General features: G+C 43.7%; 1 protein-coding gene across 2 annotated transcripts in view; it reads right to left on the reverse strand.

The window, feature by feature from the left end:
- Nucleotides 1–4,827: 4,827 nt before the first annotated feature.
- Slc16a10 (solute carrier family 16 member 10) overlaps nt 4,828–19,261 on the reverse strand; it is a 108,353-nt gene continuing 93,919 nt past the window's right edge. The window contains exons 5-7 of one of the 2 annotated variants that reach the window (XR_002476466.2): nt 12,668–12,896; nt 9,252–9,727; nt 4,828–5,789 (exon numbers count right to left, since the gene is read on the reverse strand). Coding sequence is in view for 1 of the 2 variants with exons in the window: in XM_021638748.2 (XP_021494423.1) it covers nt 9,495–9,727; nt 12,668–12,896 (462 nt within the window). In the remaining variant the exon portion in view is untranslated. Of the gene's footprint in view, nt 9,728–12,667; nt 12,897–19,261 lie in introns of both variants that reach the window. The other variant, XM_021638748.2, reaches the window with a different exon arrangement.

Consider the following 19,261-nt stretch of genomic DNA (forward strand, 5'->3'; position numbering starts at 1 on the left):
CAGTCAGGTGGCTCCCCTGATATGGGGTAGAAATTTTGGAGGAAACCTTTAAACAAGCATGCTTGGCTCTAGAGGAGGGGGAGCCACACTCCAACTCAGCTTTTTATTGAAGTAGGACAGCTTAAGGCAACATAAAGCAAAAGACGCCTGAATTACTGTAAAACTAGATCCAGCAAGCTAAGAACAAGGAAGGCTTGGATATAGGAAAATCTGAGGTTTGGCTAAAGACAGTGGACACTGCAGGAAGGCCACCAGCCAGTGAGGAGTGTGCGCTGGGTGTGTGCAGCTGGCCCACTCTTTCCCTTTCTCCCTCTCCTGCTGGGTTTTTAGCCCCCGTTTTGCACCAAACTTACCAAGCCATCAATGGTACTTAGAAGCCAGGACATTTGCACCGAGTGAGGGTGGGGGAGAGATAAACGGGTCGGGGGGGGGGGGAGGGAGAGAAGAGAAATAGGGAATGTTGAATCTCTGTTTCCTCAATAGCTCACAGTATTTGTAAAGATTCTGAATAATATTAGGATCGAGGGTGCCTTTTGTATTGGTCATCTAAGGGATAATGAGGCCAAATTTGATTGGACAGGTTGGGTTTCAGGTGTCTCAAGGCTGGAGGTTTTCTAAGAGGCATCCCAGGGGGGAATGAGAGGGTATGAAAGACTGCATTCCCATGGATGAGAAAGGGAAAGGAAAATGTCACTGCAGCCTGTAGTCCTGAGCATCCCCCAACTCAGGATGACTGAAGGAGGACCAAGCCATTCAATGGGAGGTCACCACACTCAGCAGGGCCTCAGCTTAGCCTGGCTAAGCTAAAGAGACTCTGTGCCTGGCCCCAGGCTTTCCTAGAGGCCAGAGATGAGAACAAAAACCGAGTCTTTGTGGAGGGTCTCATCCAGCAGGAAAGGTTTGTGAACAGAGTCACACAGGCCCCGAGGGCCTACAGGAGCTGTGGTGTTTACCAGGAGCTCCAAAGTGAGAGTGGTTGAAGAGGGTAGGGAGGGGCACAGTAGCCCAGTAGGGCCTGAGGAAAGGGACTCACTGATTTTAATGGACTCTCTCTGGCACTGGATTGGAACTATCATTTGGAGCACAGGGGTGGAGGTAGGGGTGGGGGCGGGCGGAGGCTCACAACTGGGTACTAACTGTAAGTTTTCTTCTCTTAAGTGACCCATTTCCTTAAACATGAGTGTGTATGTGTGTGTGTGTGTGTGTGTGTGTGTGTGTGTGTGACATATTTGGGGAAAATTCACATATCACTTATAGCTATTGGTTCATTTTACAAAAGGGAGTAACAAAGAAAGTACCAATTTTTTTGATAAAAATCTATATAATCACTCTCTCAATTTTATCTTCCCACTGTCTTCTCCTCCTACAGGTTTCCAGCATAAGAATGTTAGACTTTTATTTTGTGTAACTCACTTTTTCCAGATGCATCCATTTGGTATTCATTTCTTCCCAGCTTACCTCAGAAATGGCTCTCATCAGTTCCCAACTCTCCATTCTCTTTCTCCATCTTCATCCTCCACTAGTCTGTTACAACACTTTTCTAGTTGACTTCTAAAGTATGCTCTAAATTTTTCAGTGAATGTTTCTCTGGAACTTCAAGGTGATGATTGATAACAAGGCCTTCAAAATTGGTCAGCTTATGTTTCTCTGGAACTTCAAGGTGATGATTGATAACAAGGCCTTCAAAATTGGTCAGCTTAGTGGCCTGTGCCAAATCCCAGGATTTGGGAGACTGAGGCAAAGGAATCATGAATTTAAGGTCAGTTCTGGCTACGTAAGAAAGTCTTCTCAAAAATCAAAATTAAAAACCAGATTCTGGAGAGACAGTAGACCGAGTTTTATTTTAATTGACGTAACATATGTCAGCTGATTTTTCTTTGGCAGTACTGCAGATCAAACCCAGGGTCTCCCAGAGGCTGGGTAAGCACCTTGTATAATTTAATCATTGGGTACAGGGTTTGTGCTGAGGTAGAGCTGAGACCAACATAAACAAAGAGCCAGCAGGACAAATGAAGGATGGGACTGACTCCGCTTGGGAGGGTTTTAGAATGTTCTAGAGAAGGTGGTGTTTCAGATGGGTTTTGGAAGGGTAAGTGAAGAAGAGCATGTCAAGAGGAAGCAACTATTAGCACAAATATAAAGAGAAATGCATGGACACTGTTTGCAGGCCAGGCTGTGGCAGGTGACGGGAAACCGCACACAAAGAGGCACGGGAGGAAAGGCTGCCTTTAAATTACACGGTTACACAGCGCAGTTACCACCGCGTTAGAGGGAAATACAGAAGCTAGGACTCAAGGTCGACTAGTCTAATTTAAGCCTTTGGAAAGGTGTCTTTGGGAGCACTTTGAGCGGAAGACGACGTGGGAGAGGTTGCCTCGGTGCGCGGCTTTGAGCGCTGGAACTAAGCAACGCGCTCCTGCCCGTGGGTCGAGGCCTGACGCAGGCAGACGATGCCTGTAGGAATACGAAGCTTCACAGGAAGTTGCCTTTCTTGCCTCCTCACCTCGTTTTCTGGAAACTTTCTCCCGCTCCTGGGGTGGGTACCACATGCTGCGCCCACGCCGGTGCTTCCGCCCGTCCATCCCCTCAATATGTCACCAAGTCCTGCCAACTTTACTCCTGTAGCTATTCCCAAATCTTTCCTCTTCGTCAAAAAGACGTTATCAGATTTAAAGATCTAATAGACTTTTGTGAACTAGTGTGAAACTCGGTAGCATCCGGTTCTGTATAGTCACAGTTGTGGTGGGCAACCAGCAGTGGTGGCAATAGCCCCCCGGCGACTCGCGGGCAGGCAGCCCTCCCCGGCACTGGGATTTCCATTTGCTAATCTATTACTTCTGGAAGCATCTTGTTTTGCCTACACAGGGTACCTTCTTCCAAATGAGCTTGTTTTTACATTAACGGGTACCAGCTGCTGGAGGATTCTCACCCTCCAACAGGTGTCTTCTGTGCCTTATGCAACTAGGCAGTTGTCAAGAAATTCACAGTTGTGCTTGGTTCTTGCACACTGTGAACTGGTTTCCTCCCTGTGCATTGGGGAGGGGCTTCTGTTTAATAAGAGTCTATTTCCTCCTCCCCCCATCTTGCTTCCACATAGAGGGACATTAATTCTACTGTATCGCTGAGTGCCACTGTTTCAAGGCTCTTGGTGCAGACACAGAAAGCCAGGTAACAGGCACCCAACTCCGTTCCCATCACCAGCATTGATTCTAGCCTTCCACCTTCCATACGGACCTCCCTTCTCCAACAGTGAGAGACCTAGCTCCCACTTTCCTTCCTCTCTCTAGCCTGCACAGGTAGAAGCAATCCTCTATCTATTCTGGCAGGACATACCAGCCACCTTTTCCCTGGTCCCAACCCTCACAATGTGGCTATTTTCTCATGAAGTTTTAAAAACACCAAGATAAAACGAATAAACTCCTGAGAAGTTGAGAAACATATATTCAACAACTAACTACTAAGCACATATTTCATGCCGGATACCTTTCAAAATTTTGAAGGTAAAAAATGATACACAAAAAAGCCCTAGGCTTATAGAACTTAACAGTCTAGCGGGAAAGACAGATAAGATAAAAATATGCAGGTGGCAACTGCAAAGGGCACACTCAGTCAGGAAGAAACGTAAGTTATCAGGGGTTTCTCACTAAGAATTTCACAGAGAAAGGGGGCTTTTGAGGAAAGATCCATCCACAGGAGGAGATAGGGAATCCAGGAGGCAACCTGGTGGGAGGGCCCCCAGACAAGAGGACAGACAGGAGGCCAGGGTGAAACAGGAGGAGAGAGTAGGAGAAAATGGCAGTAGACAGAAGATGTGGGGATGTGCAAGGACTTTGGTCTCTGAGGAGAAACAGGGACCAGAGAATGACTTCAGGCAAAGCTGGCTTCATCTGACATTTTGACAGGATCATTCTGGCTGCCAGGCAGCAAACAGACCACAAATGATGACTTGTCTCTGAGTGGGGAGGGGAGAATGCTGGGTGTGTTTGGAACAGCCAACATGGACTTGCTGGTGTACCACTGGTGTCTGTGAGAGGAACATGGCAGTGGAGGTGGGTATGTTTAGACCACACAACCAAAGTCACCACAAACTGAAAGAAACAGTCTTAACAGCTCAGTTTGGGCCATAGATTAAACTGGTGTGTTCTTTTGTTCTCTCGGCTACTGAGTCATTAATTTTAGAAACACGAGGTTGGGGGAATAAAGGGAGAGAGGCCATGTCAGCAACCAGAAACTGAGGCCAGGAGAGTGTGAAGGGGTTCAAAGACGTGTCTGGCTGGCTGGCATGGTGGCGCATGCTTGTAATCCCAGCACTCAGGGGGCTGAGGCAAGAGCTTCAGGGAGAACCTGTCTCAAAACAGCAATTCTGCCTCATCCCCCACCCCCACACACAAGGGGTCTGTGTGTCAAAGGTCAGGCCCTGATGCAACCACAGTGCTCAGAAGAGGCTAGGATACAGGAAAGGAGCGGCCAGAAGAACCAGGTAGGTTCAGTGTTCTGGAAACCTAATTCAGAGGTGAAGAACTGATCTATAAGACCAGATGCTAGTCACTGGAATAAGATGGGACTCTAAAAATAACTGTCCGGACTGGGTGCAAACAATAGTGGAGGGCCTGCTTAGCATGGGAAGGCCCTGGGCATATTCCTCAGTACATAATGCTTTGAAATTTTAGACCACGTCAAGGCATCCCCCTTCCCCGAGCAATGGCAATATCCAAACATGCTAGGAAAACACACCATAAAACACATACGCTTTACTTTTCTTCAACACAGACTGTTCATTTCAGCCATTCCCCAGCCCCACGATTCCATAAATACAACCACAAGGCCTTACAGAAACTTGCTAAAAAATTTTATTGCATTTACTGAGAATATCACATTTCCCCACAGTAAAAGGACTGTATTCTCCAAATTACAAAGCACTCTTCATTTAAAAGGTTTTGGTTATCTAATTATTAAATATAGAAATCACATTTAAAAAAATCAATTATAAATTATTTTAAAAGAAACAATTTCTCAAAACTAGGAAAATACCACGCTGGTCAAACCCAGCATGACCCTGTCACATGGTCAGCTGTATTTATACACCTACAGGGTAAGCTGGTGCCCTCTGTAGAAGAGGGAGGGGGAGGGACAAGGGCTCACACATGGAGCGCTAGGTACATTTGGAATATGAGGTTGGCTAAGAGAGTTTGAACTTTCAAAACATAAAATAATTAAAAATCTTCAGATAAACACTATGATGCGCAGACAAGAAGAATGCCAGATGCCGAAAGATACTTAAAACGCCCAAGCTTAATACTGCGAAGTTCAGTCTGTTGTAGCTGTAACTTTCGAGTTAGAACGCACAGGTGGGAGGAGCTGATGAAAGAAAGGCAAGGGTATTCGGCGCAGTGCGGTACCTTTGTGACCGGCCATCATTTGACTCCCCTGAGGAATCGCTCCCCAGGCGCTGTTGTTGGAGGAACTATGTGACGTAGTGAGTGAGGCCCCAGTACTCACAACCCATGATCCTGAACACTGAGCCCGGCACGCCCAGCTGGGAGCGCCTGGTCCTTCCAGTCACGAAGGCAACTGCGGCCTTGAGTTATTTTCTCATTCCTATGAAACAGTTGAGGCAAAGTCTGTGAAAGAAAGCAGGACTAAGCTACACCCCACGACCCCCAGTTATCCGAATCCTGCGTAGAAGCACGGGAACTGGAAGGGACCTGCGTGCACTTCTGGGTGGCGTGCTTGGCTGACACTGTCGCGGTGCTGAGGTCTGGGGACGCTGGCCCAGGTACAGTTTTAGTCTATGTCAAACCAAAGAGAGAAACAATCATGTTTGCAATGGGATTTTTTTTTTTTCAAATTACAAAACAAACAATCAAACAAAAAAAAAGAGCAAATAACTCATTATCCAAATTTTAAGACCAATGACTCCAAAAACTGGCTTTAGCTGTAAAACAGTTACATAGCTCAAATGTTCAAAATGCCCCCTTGATCAAATCCAATTAAAAGCTACTATATGCCCCCTCCTTTTCAGTTTTACTTCTTAAAGTGAGTCAGGCTTTGGGTGTGCTGGGCAAGCACCTTAGCTGGGCTAGATCCTCAACCCACGAGTAAGCTTAAACAGCTCGCTCTTTGCTAAAATCACCAAGAAAGGACTTTCTTTAAAGTTATTCTCTTGGGAGGCCATGTTCATTACCGAGGCTAAATTTGGTGATCATTTTCTTGTAAATGAAGCTTAGATCATTAAGTGTTAACAAAAATCAGTCATAGCTTCATGGGGAAAATTTCTCCGATGTATGCACAAGACAGGTGTGAGGTTTTGCTGGTTACACACATTTTCCGCTGCTACGTGTATTTAAAACCAACCAACCAAACCAACCTGGGGGCTGGAGAGGTGGCTCAGTAGTTACAGTGCTCTTGCAGAAGACCCGAGTTCTGTTCCCGGCGCTCCCAGCGCGGCTCACAACCTCCCGTAACTCCGGGCAGACATGCTGCCCTCTCCCGGCTCTGCAAGCACCGTGTGCACGTGTGCACGTGTGCACACACAGCCATGCGGGCAGCACCCACACACAGCAAAAGATACATTTTTAATTGAAGGTACTTTGAAGGGCATATGAGGTTTTATAGCGACCTTGATCTAATTTTTAGTAGAGGCACCAGCACTGTGAGGGGTCAAAAATATAACACTATTAATAACAAATCCTGGGTCCTCAGGACAATTTTGCGGGTGTAGACTATATTATGAGAGTCACTTTCACTCACTAGGAGAGATCTTGGTAGAAGCACTTATGTGTTCACACAATCTAAAACACTTAGGAGGGGCCTTGAGAGGCGGCTCAGCACTTAAGAGTGCTTACAGCAGCTAGGTGTGGCGACACACACCTTAAATCCCAGCTCAAGAAAGGCAGAGGCAAACACCTATCTGGAGCTAGAGGCCAGTCTGGTCCACACAATGGTTTCTAGGCCAGCCAAGGATGTGTAGGGAGACCTTGTCTCCACAGGGAGAAAGAGCATTTACTAGTCCACCAGAGGACTGCAGTTCAGGTCCTAGCACCCACATCAAGCCACTCACAAATGCCACTCTTGAACGAGGTTCTAAACTTCATAGCAATAAACGTCACCCTGATGTTTTATAATGGCAGGTTTAATTATCTTAACTGTATGTTTCTGATACCTTTTCAATGTTTCTTTTTACGTATGTGTGCTTATGCCTGAGTGTGTGTATGTGTGCCACATTCGTGCAGGAGCTCAGAAGAGGGTATTAGATCTCTGGGAACTGGCGTTACAGGCAGTTGTGAGCCACCATGTAATTTGCTGGAAACTGAACTCAGGTCCTCTCTAAGAGCAGCAAAATGCTCTTAGCTGCGGAGCCAACTCTCTAGTGCCTTAGCTTTTGAAAGCACTGTCAATGATGCCAGGTAACTGAGGAGAAGTAAGTGAAAGGCTTGATAATAAATTATATCAGCATGCTTAATCCCAGCACTTGGGAGGCTGAGGCTGGCAGGTCTTTGTAAGCTCAAAGTCAGCCTGGTCTACACAGTGAGCTCCAGGCCAGCCTGGGCTACTTAGTGAGATCCTGACTTAAAAAAAAAAAAAAAAAAAGAAAGAAAAAAGAAAAGTGTGTGTATAGCACAGTAAGCTTGTATCTTCAAAATTAAAATCGTTGCCATACTCAGCAGCACGCCCCTGACACAGGTCTAAAGCCACAGGACAGGGTTGAAGGCCAGTCAGATCTCCTAAGACTCCACCTCACAATAAATAAATAATAAATAAATTACAATTACTCAGAACCCATTAAAACAAATGTACACCTCGCATTTAGGCTGTGAACTCTCCCAAGATGTTAAGTAAGGAAGCTGTTACTGAGAGGAAAAGCTTCCAGCTGTCAACTGACAATCCCACTTGTCTACAGCTCTCTCTCCTCCTGGCCAACAAGAACGAGTCTCTAAACTCTCCAAGCAGCCCCACCCCTCCATCAGTGCAGAGAGGGAGGACTATCTTCTAAAAACAGAAGGGGGAAAGCCAAGTAGTGAGATCACACAATTAAGTCTCACCTCCCAGATAACTTAGCAACAGAAGGATCCTGGAGGTGCTTAGGAAAAGATAATATTCTTTTCACATGAACAAGCAAGCTACATTCAACTATGACCTAATATTCACCTAGGCTAATATTTAAGGATACCTGGCATTTTAACTTTTAAAGGTCTACAATATAATTTCAAAGATTTAAGAATGTGTTCCTGTTTTTATAAATGAGTAATGGGTCATGGCCCAACTTTGGTTTTAATTTTTGGTCCTCAAAGCTAATCACTTGGCTTCTACAGTCTGGACATAAGTAGGGGAAATGGTGGGAGTTAACAAGAAACACATGGCAAATAAATATCACATTAATTTTCCAGTCAGAGAAGAGGTGTATATACGATATGTGCCGGAAGATTCTATCTCTTGGTTACAATGGAGTCTTCTGAGTTTGTGTAAATAAACTCCATGACATCCAGATAATGAAAGCAACTGCCATCAGGTTCCTCCATATATCCCTGTCACTGGCAAAAGACTGCAACACAAATGCAAATCTTTGCTAAAAATTTTTTGGAAAATTTAGGAATTGTTTTTTGTATATTTGACATTTTAAAATCATTAATCCCATAAGTCAGTTCAAGAAATTCTTTCTATCAGACATTTCTCAAATGGATAGAACGGTTCTGCACCACCTCTGATCTGTATCCATTCTACCAACTGGAAAGACATGTAAATACAGTGCTGATAAATCCAGAAGTTAGAAAAGCTCCACGTTAAAATTGCCGAGATATCTTTTATACTTTCTATTTTACTTTATTGTTTATACAAAATCAGAAATTCAGGGTGTTTCTGGCTACTGGAGTAAAACACGCTACAAACCAAAGGGAACAAAGGTTAGTGGTCGCTGCCTTCACATCAGAGGACTCTTTTCATCTGTTGTTTCCACTCTATGTAGTGGAATCTGCTCCCAGGAGGTCCCTGGATGATGGAACATGTCAGAGTCTCCTAATTTCTTAGCTTAACTCACTTAACAGACTTGAGGTTTGGGTTGGCCTCTCATTATCTAGGATCCAGGCTTAAATTTTGCACAAAGTTCAAAACTGCAGAAGGAAGTAAAACACTGGAACTAAAGACGGAAGCAACCAACAAAACACTTCTGGTGTGAGCCAGGCCGCTGCCCAGCCAGCACAGCTCCAGGCACACTGCAGCTAACAGCCTTCGCGGCTCCCGAGGCTGCTCCTTACCGAGATAGCTTCGAAAGCGCGTGTTTGACTCTCAGACATGTTTGCCTGTCTCCTCCCTCAGATTCCTGAAATTATCAAAGCTATTTGGGGGAGAGAAAACGGTTCATGTAGTAATAAAGGTTATATTTCCCATTTGTGCTATTTCAAGGATGATTAAAAAAATAAGAAATCTGCAATTCATATAAAAGGAAAACTGGCTTAAAATTCAAAAGCAAATCCAGTCAGGTGGAGGTATGTATGGCATTAAATAATAGAGTCAGATTCTTTTTTGAAGATTCCGGATGAGCCTGTCAGTAGAGAGTTATGGTTCTCCAACATTTTCTCCATCTTCTCCCCTCCGGTGGTTTTAGTGATGTCTCTTTGCTTCTTACTATGAATCCATGGGATTAAGCACAGCACAAGCCCTCCAAGGAAGGGAGGGATTCCGGCAAGGTAAAAGGCCATATTGTAGTAGCCCAGCTTGTCACGAAGTAGCCCTGGAAATGGAGACAGCAGCTGTCACAAAGAGAGAACAAGCCTGGCTCCCAGCTTGATCACAGTGACAGCAGGCCCAGCTTAGATAACAGATTAGAGATGTAAACCTTTTTTGATATGAGGAAGAAAAAAAAATCACTTATTTTAAATTTTATCACACAATGCCAGTTGTACCAAAATAACACTTGTGGAAAATATTTGCAACTTGGCTTTGGCATTCTCAGGTCTGTCAGAGGCCACCTGGGATATTCAAATACATGGTGTAATGGCCCTTGTCTCAGCAGAAGGTGGACAGCGCCTGCACAACAGAGTTCTCCAAAATATCCATGCCTCAAGTTGATCTTATTTGACTTTAACAAGAAACTACCTTAAATCGTTATATAAAACATGAGAAGCTGTAAATCCAAGAGTCGGGATTTAAAAAAAGAAAGAAGGAAAGAAAGACTCTTAATTTTTTTTTTAATATGTATGGGTGTTTGAATGTGCCCCCAACTCCTGCCTGCTGTCCCAGGTGGCATCTGGAGTTAGAGGTAGCTGTCCACCATGCGGTTTCTGGGGAAAGTGGCCAGTGTTCTTATCTACTCTCTAGTCCAAAGAAAAAGATGCTAAGGCTTGCCTGTCCTCGAGAAGAAAGTATATCAGTGTGTGTTTGGCCAGGTCTGGCAGCATATGACTTTAATCCCAGAACTTGGAAGGCAGAGGCAGATGGACCTCTGAGTTTGAAGCCAGCTTAGACTTCACATCGAGTTCAGGCTACATAGAGGACCTGTCTCAAAACAAAAACAAAACAAGCAAACAAACAAACAAACAAACAAACAAAAACACCAAATGGCATTAAGTGCCATTTGCCGTTTGATGGATTCTTACAGCACTCAAGGTTGTACATTTTCTTAGCCTTTGAACTTTTTCTGCACAGCCTCAAGTTACCTAGAACGTCCAGGGGACATGCTAAACTGGACATCTAGCCCACGTCATTCGATGCACAGCTAAGGGTGTACCCTGTGGTACATCAGCATCTGTAGATAGAGATGGAGCTGTGCAGTCACCCTGAATCCAGGCACAAAATACACAGCATCTCTAAAATATGCAATAGTCCTGTCTTCAGAATCCAAGTGTCTCGCATGCAACCAACCTTGCAACCGTGGATACTAATAAACAGGCGTTATTATAAATAATGACCCTGAACCACTGAGGACAGGGGGGATGGGGGCAATTCTCCTGTCAGTTGCTGTGTGGTCCCCCTAGTCCACACCCTCTACTCTTGGTCGGGGGGCAGTTACTATCCTACCAGCACAACGCTGCTCCCACTATTATGCTTTTACCGTTGTCTGCGGATCTGAAATCCCCCAAACTCAGCTAAGTGATCAATATGTTACTTGAGGAAAAAGGAAGGAACAGAGGCTTCTCCTCCAGCAACTGTCACCACCAGACGTTAAACTCTATGTCATCTGCTCAGTAATAGCCCTGCCTCCTTGATTCTGGACCAGTAATGTGGTTGCAGATATAAGAATGAATGACTATCCCTGAGCCCCTTCTATTAGGCAAGATGACTGTACACCATTGAAACTTTATCCTAATTGTACTGAACACTTATCTAATTCACCTGGTACCCAAGTAAGACATCACATTATTGTTTGGAAGATTTCTAAAGGTAGAATTCCTTTAACTACTTTAAGTCAACTACTTAAAAGGCAACAATACAGTGGCACTTAGTAAATCCACAATGTCCTGAGGCTATTCTGGCTATATCTAATTTTGAAATATTTTCATGCAAAAAACAACAACAAACTCCATCTCTACTAAGTAGCCACTCTCCAATCCTTCCCTCCAGTCGCTGGCAACTACTAATCTGTTTTCTGTCTCTATGGAGATGTCAGATTTTTCCTATGAATGGAATCATACAATAATGGCCTTTTTATAGTTGGCTTTGCTCACTTAGCATAATGTTTGTGATGCTCGTTCACCTGGTAGCATGCATCAGTGTCCCTACCGCATTGCTTTTATGGCTAGATAATACTAACCTCTATCCATTTTATGGAGGATCTATTTTGGGTTTTGTTTACTTTTGGCTATGGACTGATTGGAGTCAAGTCTTAATATATATAGCCCCAGCTCTCTTGGGACTCACTATGTAGGCCAGGCTGGTCTTGAACATGAAGGTCCTGCCTCAGCTTCCTGAATGTTGAGATTACAGGTATGTGCCACGATGTCCAGCCTGGACATTATTTTTATATTCACGCTCTGATGGAAAACCAAGTTCTCTCCACTAAATGCAATTTTCCTCAATCATTCCTCAAGGAGTATGCTTTCTTATGTAAAAGTAATATATACTTTAGAAATCTATCATAATCTGCATTTTATGGTTCTATTTGTCTAACATAGTGTACTAACAAAACTTAAAAAAAAAGTAGAGGCTAAATGCATAGCTCAATAGAAGAGTATGTATTTAGTATACTCAATGCCTAGCCCTCCCCAACAGGTAATATTTTGTAGGGAATAGTGGCAAATGCTTGCTAAATATGTATAAGGCTCTGGGCTTAAAACACTCTCGCGCGCACACACACACACAGAATGCTCCCCAACAAACTTTTTCAACTTATTGTCAACAGAGAGTCTTATTTAAAATGAGAAGGAGCCAGAGGATTGGTGTACGCTTTAATCCCAGCACTCGGGAGGCAAAAGCAATCAGATCTCTAAGTCTGAGGCCAGCCTGATATACAGAGTAAGTTATAGGACAGCCAGGACTTCACAGAGAAACTCTGTCTTAAAAGACAAACAAACAAACAAAAGCCTCCCACCCAAAACAAACAAAAAATGAATGGGAGAAAGCATACAAAGGACTATTAAAAATATGTAAAATATTTCACAAATAAATGAGGTTTAGGATCCACAGTAGAAAATGCTATGAATTAGAACAATTAATATAAAATATTTATATTTACCTGCAACAGGAGGACCCACAGTCATGGGTATAGACATGAATCCAAGTAGAAATCCAATTGCTTGGGAAGCATCCTGAGGACCAACTAATTCAAAGGCAATGGGGGCCATGATAGAAATGAAGCATCCATCGAAGAGACCCATGATGAGGCAGACAGCAATGAGGGCCCCAAAGATGCTGCACAGGGGTATCATAATAGACATCAGGCCAATGAAGAAAAAGGAGAGTACCTAGGGCAGAGGATTCATGTTAACTCTGTATGTTCTCCTTCCTCGTGATCACATAGAATCAGCCTCCCTGAGGTCCTTTCAGATTTCTTTACTATTTTTATAAGGGAATAAGAACGTAACCATTTTGTATAGTAATTTTCCTTTCCAGCCTTCACATTCTTTCGTCAGAATGTGTAAGTTTATTCTAAGCCACCAGACATCTTTGGGTTAGTGTAGTTAATTTAACCAAACTCTTATTTTGCCTGCCATTTGATAAGCATTATGCTATCAAGACGTTTACACATAATTCTCCCTCTTAGGTTCTGGAGAGAAGGACATTTAAATAAATAAGTACAAATGAAATATTTAGATGTCATAGTCATATATGTAAACTACAGAGGGCACAGAAAGTAGAGAGAGAACAATAAGTAATGTCTAAAGAAATAATTAGCCAGGCATAGTGGCACACACTTGTAACCCCAGCATTTGGGAGGCAGTAAGTTTGAGACCAGCTTAGTTTACAAAGGGAGTCTAGGATAGACAGCCAGGGCTACACAGAGAAACCCTGTCTCAAAAACCCAAAAGAAAAGGAAGGAAGGAAGGAAGGAAGGAAGGAAGGAAGGAAGGAAGGAAGAAACAAAGAAAGGAGGAAGGAAAGAATTAAAGCTGGATAACTGGCTGGGTGTGGTGGCTATACTCACAATTCCAGGAAATGGAGGCAGGAGAATTGGCAGTTTGAGCCTGAGCTATATGATGAGAGCCTGTCTCAAAGATAAAACAAAGAGCCAGCAAGATGGCTCAGCGAGTATGATTCTTGCCACCAAGGCTGGGAACCTGGGTTCCAGGCCCAGGACCCCACAGTAAAAGGAAAGAAACAATTCCTGAAAGTTGTCTTAACAGCCTTGGAAACTCCGGAATGAATCAGAAGACACTATAGGCACATGAAAGCTTAGTGACTAATCAGAAGAAAGTTTATTCAAACACAGTAGTTTACCAAGCTCCAGGCCCTGCTAATCACCCCGGGGATACAATGCTGTCCTTGTTTTACATGCAGAGACAGTGGTGCTGGGAAAGGCTAGCGCAATCAAGGTACACAGACAGAGCTGGCCTGGAACTGTGGCCTATGTGAGCAGCCGCTCAGAGTGGACAGAGGTTCCTGTCGGAAGCCCTCCAGGGACAGTGGGACAGAGACAGAGACAAATAAGCTGTGGGCACCTCTGTGTCACTTCTGATTTCTGTAGGCCCCACTGGTATACTTCTAGGATACAGCTGCCCTAATTTGCTACTCTGGCTGCTGTGATAAACTCCATGACCAAAGCAGCCTGGGGAGTGAAGGGTTCATTTGGTTTACACTCCTGGAAACACTCCATCACCAGTGTGAGGGGCAGATCATTCTGGTCCATTTTCAGCATGAGGTACAATTAGAGCTCATCAAAGTGTCTCGGGCAAGCAAGATGAGCTCACTGCCATCTTACCCCAGACACTGCCTGCTTGTCTTACAACTCTCAGAGATGGGAAGCTGCGGGCGGCCTGCTCTGTGACTGAGCCCCCGAATACTCACTAGCTAAGGCTTTGTGTCCTGAACCAATAGCTGATGGGAAGAAGAGAACAGATTTCTCGAGAACAAGAACTTCAAAAACCACTGTCTTGCACCAATGGACACACCAGCCACTTTGCCTTTTTTTTTTTTTCCCCTTTCTTTCTTCTTTCCTTTCCAGACAGGGTTTCTCTGTGTAGTCTTGGGTGTCCTGCTGGGATTAAAGGCATGCACCACCAAACCTGGCTTGCTTTGCCTTTCTTTATGCTGCTATCCCTTTCTACAGAATGGCATACCAAAAATGGCTTTATTTTCTCTAGGCTCCTAGAATTTGTTATGATAAAGTGAGGGCATTGTTTCCATATTATGGGAAGCCACACAGGAACTAAAGCTGAGGACTGCTGGATGCTGCTTACTGGCTTGCTCTCTTCTGACTGCCTACTTTTCTTACTCAGCCCAAGCTCACCTGCCTAGGGATGGTGCCTCCCACAGTGGGCTGGGCCCTCCCACATCAATCATTAATCAAGAAAATGCCCCATAGGCCAATCTGATGACAGCAACTCCTCAACTGAGGTTTCCTCCTCCCAGGCTGCTCTAGTTTGTATCAAACCGACAAAAGCTGTCACCAAACTTGGTTGTGCAAATCAGGGAAGTTACTCGGAAGCCCCAGGGCTGTAAGGATGCAAAATCTGAGAGTGGGGTGGGAGTCAAGAACGCTGGTCTTCAGGCTTGAGAGACAGCTCTGTTGGTAAAATGCTGTAAAAGTGTAAGGACCTGAGTTAGACAGTATGTGCCCACGGGAAAAGCTGTCTTTTCCCATGGTGGGTGGGGTGCGCTGGGAAGGTGGAAACAGGGTCTTTGGGACTGGCTGTCTCAAAAACATGGGCAGTTCCGGGAGAATGATGACTGAAACTGACCTTTGGGAGGGCAGCACAATTTGTCCACAGACACGCATTAAGAAAAGTACTTAAAAACAGTCACAATCCAGGATAGTTACTTTTCTGACACCACTGTGTCATATAGCTGAATCTATTTTTTTCTTCAGTATTAAAATAGGGCGTTACAGTGAAATTATTATTGGATTAAGACTCTGAGCTTACTGTTGGAAAAATAAATCTATCACTTTATACCAACTCTTTTTGAGGGGGAGGAGAACAGTGGCCGGTCCCACTTTGTAGTTTTGATTGTTACCATAATTGTATATCTAATGTAGAATGAGAAAGAATAGATATTGTGGCCTTGAATACATAATCTTCCTGCCTCTACCTCCGAAGCACTGAGTTTATAGTGTGTGCCACCAAACCCAGCTTCACACTAACTTTCTGAAAGAATAGAATCTTCTATTCTCCCATTTTTAAAAAATTGAGATATTGGCTGGGTACGGTAGCACACGCCTGTAATCCCAGCACTCAGGGAAGCAGAGGCAGGCAGACCTCTGTGAGTTCAAGGCCTGGTCTCTAAAGTGAGTTCAGAATAGCCAAGGCTACACCGAGAAACCCTGTCTTGAAAAAAAATTAAAATATCTTTTTAAAAATAATTTCTTTACATTTTATTTTATGTGCATTAGTGTGAAGGTGTCAGATCCCTTGGAGTTGGCGTTATGAACAGTTGAAAGCTGCTGTGTGGAATTGAACCTGGGTCCTTTGAAAGAGCAGATGGTGCTCGTAAGCACTTAGCCATCTCCAGCTTGACCCAACTTCAATGAAAACACAAGTGGAATTTCATAGGAGTGAGTAATTATTGGACTCGAAGGAAGCAGTACTAAGAGGGCAGAGGCTAGGTCTATCTTAGTTGTGGTTTCTATTGCTGTGATAAGACATCATGACCAAAGCGTCTTGGGAAAAAAAGGATTTATTTCAACATACAGTTCCAAATCACAGTTCATCATAAAAGAAAGCAGTAGCCATAGGGAACGCTGCTTACTGGCTTGTTCAGTCTACTTTCTGACACAGCCCAGGACCACCTGTCCAGAGGTGCCACTGCCCACAGCGGGATGGACCCTCCCACATCATTTATCAAGAAAATGCCTGTCAGATGTGCCTATAGGCTGACCTACAGAGGCGATTTCTCAACTGAGGGTTCTTTTCCCCAGAGGAAAAGGACTCTAGCTTGTGTCGAGATGAATTAAAACTTAACACAGCCAGGCTCTAGCTCACTGTGATTCCGAACAAGCGAAAGGCGTTGTGATGCTTGAGACAAAAAGGCCTAAATATGCAGCGCATGGTGGCGCACACCTTTAGTCCCAGCACTTGGGAGGCAGAGGCAGACAGATCTCTGTGAGTTCTAGGCTACCCTGGTCTATGGACAGCCAAGGCTACACAGAGAAACCCTGTCTGGAAAAACAAACAAACAAAACCAAGAAACAAAAAAGGCCTAAATGTAATCAAAATGTCTAAAAGTTAGTAAGCAGACAAAAAAAAAAAAGTAGGTTAAGGAGTTGTGGGTTTTTTTTGTTGTTTGTTTGTTTGTTTGTTTGTTTGTTTAATCAAAAAATTAACCAGGCTCTGTCACCATGTGATGCTTCTGCTATATTAAGATGTATCAAGAAATGACACTTGAAACCAATGTTACACTCTTAGCTGTCACAGCCCCCAGAACAGTGAGCTAAATAAAACCCCTAGTCTCTGCTTAAGAAGGGGGAAGAAGAGGCAGAGGTTGGGAGAGACAAAGCCTACTATTCTTAGTTATAGATACATTTTTTTGTCCTGCCCATAACTATGACAAGAGACAAACATGGACAGTCTTAGAAATATTTGCAATCAAGTAAACTCCAGGAAATCTAAACTATTCTAATATATATTTTGTTTTGCCTTGCTTGTCTTGGGTGAAATAGATCATGCCATAAAGCCCTGGTTGGGTTTGAACTCACAATCCTGCCTGCATCTCCTGAGTGCTAGGGATTATAGGTGAACTATCATGCCTGGTTCAGATTCAATGCCCTTCACTGGTAAAAACAGACAGCAAATTTCCAGCCACTTCACCATGATTAGAATAGAAAGCACACACACACACACACACCTTCTTTCTCTTCCTATTTTGTTCAATACTCATTTTTGTCAAGAAAACCAGCTCCGGAGTTGAAACTTACCATGCTAGCAGCTAGTAGGTACTTGTCATTTGACAATCCTGTATAGTATTTGGCACAATCAATATTGTTGATATCGAATGTTTTCATGGAATAATTAATGTAATAGAATGAGATCCAGGCACCTTAATTTTGGGTGTTTCTCTGATTTCTCTTTTTGCCTTTTAAAAATTTTTGTCTTTGATCAGCTTTTTTGTTTGATTTTTAAGATAGCGCTATTGATCTGGGGCATTTCTGAATCTTTACCTAAATGCAAGTCCTTTTTCAAGTTAAACTATACTAACTTATGTTCTTTCTTTGACCAAGATTTATGACAGTTGCTGCTCTTTTGGGGGAAAAAAAAGTGTAGTAATGCATTCAAGTCTGTCCTCAAACTTGAAATCCCCTTGCCCCAGCATTTTGAGTACAGGGATACAGACACACTCTATGATGCCTACCTTAAGACTTATTAACTTATAACTGGAGAGATGGCTCAATGGTTGAGAACATTGGCTTCTCTTCCAGAGGACCTGGGTTCTTTTCCCAGTGCTCACATGGCAGCTCAAAATAGTCTGTAAGTCCAGGTTCGGGAAATCTAATGCCCTTTCTGGCCTCTGCAGGCAGCAGGCATGTACGGGATGTACAGATAGACATGCAGGGAAAGTACCCAAAGTTATAGAATGAAAACAGGTTTATTAATCTAATTAAATTTTTATAGAAGGATTTTTTGAGGATTGAGTGCCTTAAGACCATTCACACAAATATTCCCTAAGCATTTCAGAAAAATATCTAGTTTTTTTGTTTTGCTTTTTTTTTTTTTTAGCCTTATTTGTACTAAAGGAAAGTTCTCAAGAAGAAGCTATCTCCCCACCCCACCGGGAACATTCAAGGCTAACTTATTAGAACTTTAGCAGTGTTGGAGAGTTTAGAATGGTACAAGTCCAGAGCCAAATTACCTCGGGCCACTGTTAGCCCTCTGGTAGCCGTTTCCTGTCCTCTTCTATGTGTGAGCTAATGTCTCTGCGACCGCTGGGTAAATACTCTTCCATATACCAATACCACCAACCAAATGAGAAGAATGCCACCAGGCAGCACCTGAGGCCAGAGCCTCCGTTTCCTCCCTTCACTTTAGTCCGCCTGTCTAATGCTTCTAAGGCATCTGAAAGGTGCCTTGACTTAAGACTCTTCTGTTACTTGTTGGTATGATGTTCCTGTGGACAGTGTACAGTTTACCCTTGTTCATTCAAACGCTGATTTCTCTCCCCCACTATCTGGTTTCAGGCTGGACGTTGTATTGTGATGCTTCTTCTGAGCATCACCTGTAAGCATCACCTGTCTCAAGTTTGTGTAAACATGCCACCATTTGTTCTCTGTGTTGTTGATTAAAACAACCAGCCGCAACGCTGTGCAATGGAGAGAATAGGGTGGGACATCCTGGTCCAGAGGGGAGGTGGGGGAGGAGGGAAAAGGAGGAAGTGAAGGGAGGAGAGCAGAGAATCTGCAGGAGAGGTCTTGGAACCACGTGGAGAGATGAACTGGACCTAAGATATGACTAAAAGCAAGTATAATGGGTAAAATCTGAATGGTAGGAAACTATGCAGGCTTGGAGGTTTAGGATGGAGTAACTATTGCCCAGCACTGTGCTCTAGGTTAATTAAGTAAATCCTAGTCTCTGTGTGGTGATTTGGGTATACAGCTGGTTTAGGAATAACGGCTGATTAACTAAAACATAAATCAATAATAAATGTTAATAATCCACAACAGTTACTGTAAAAACCTCACCAA

The sequence above is a fragment of the Meriones unguiculatus genome, chromosome 20 (assembly GCF_030254825.1).
Source record: "Meriones unguiculatus strain TT.TT164.6M chromosome 20, Bangor_MerUng_6.1, whole genome shotgun sequence".
NCBI lineage: Eukaryota > Metazoa > Chordata > Mammalia > Rodentia > Muridae > Meriones > Meriones unguiculatus.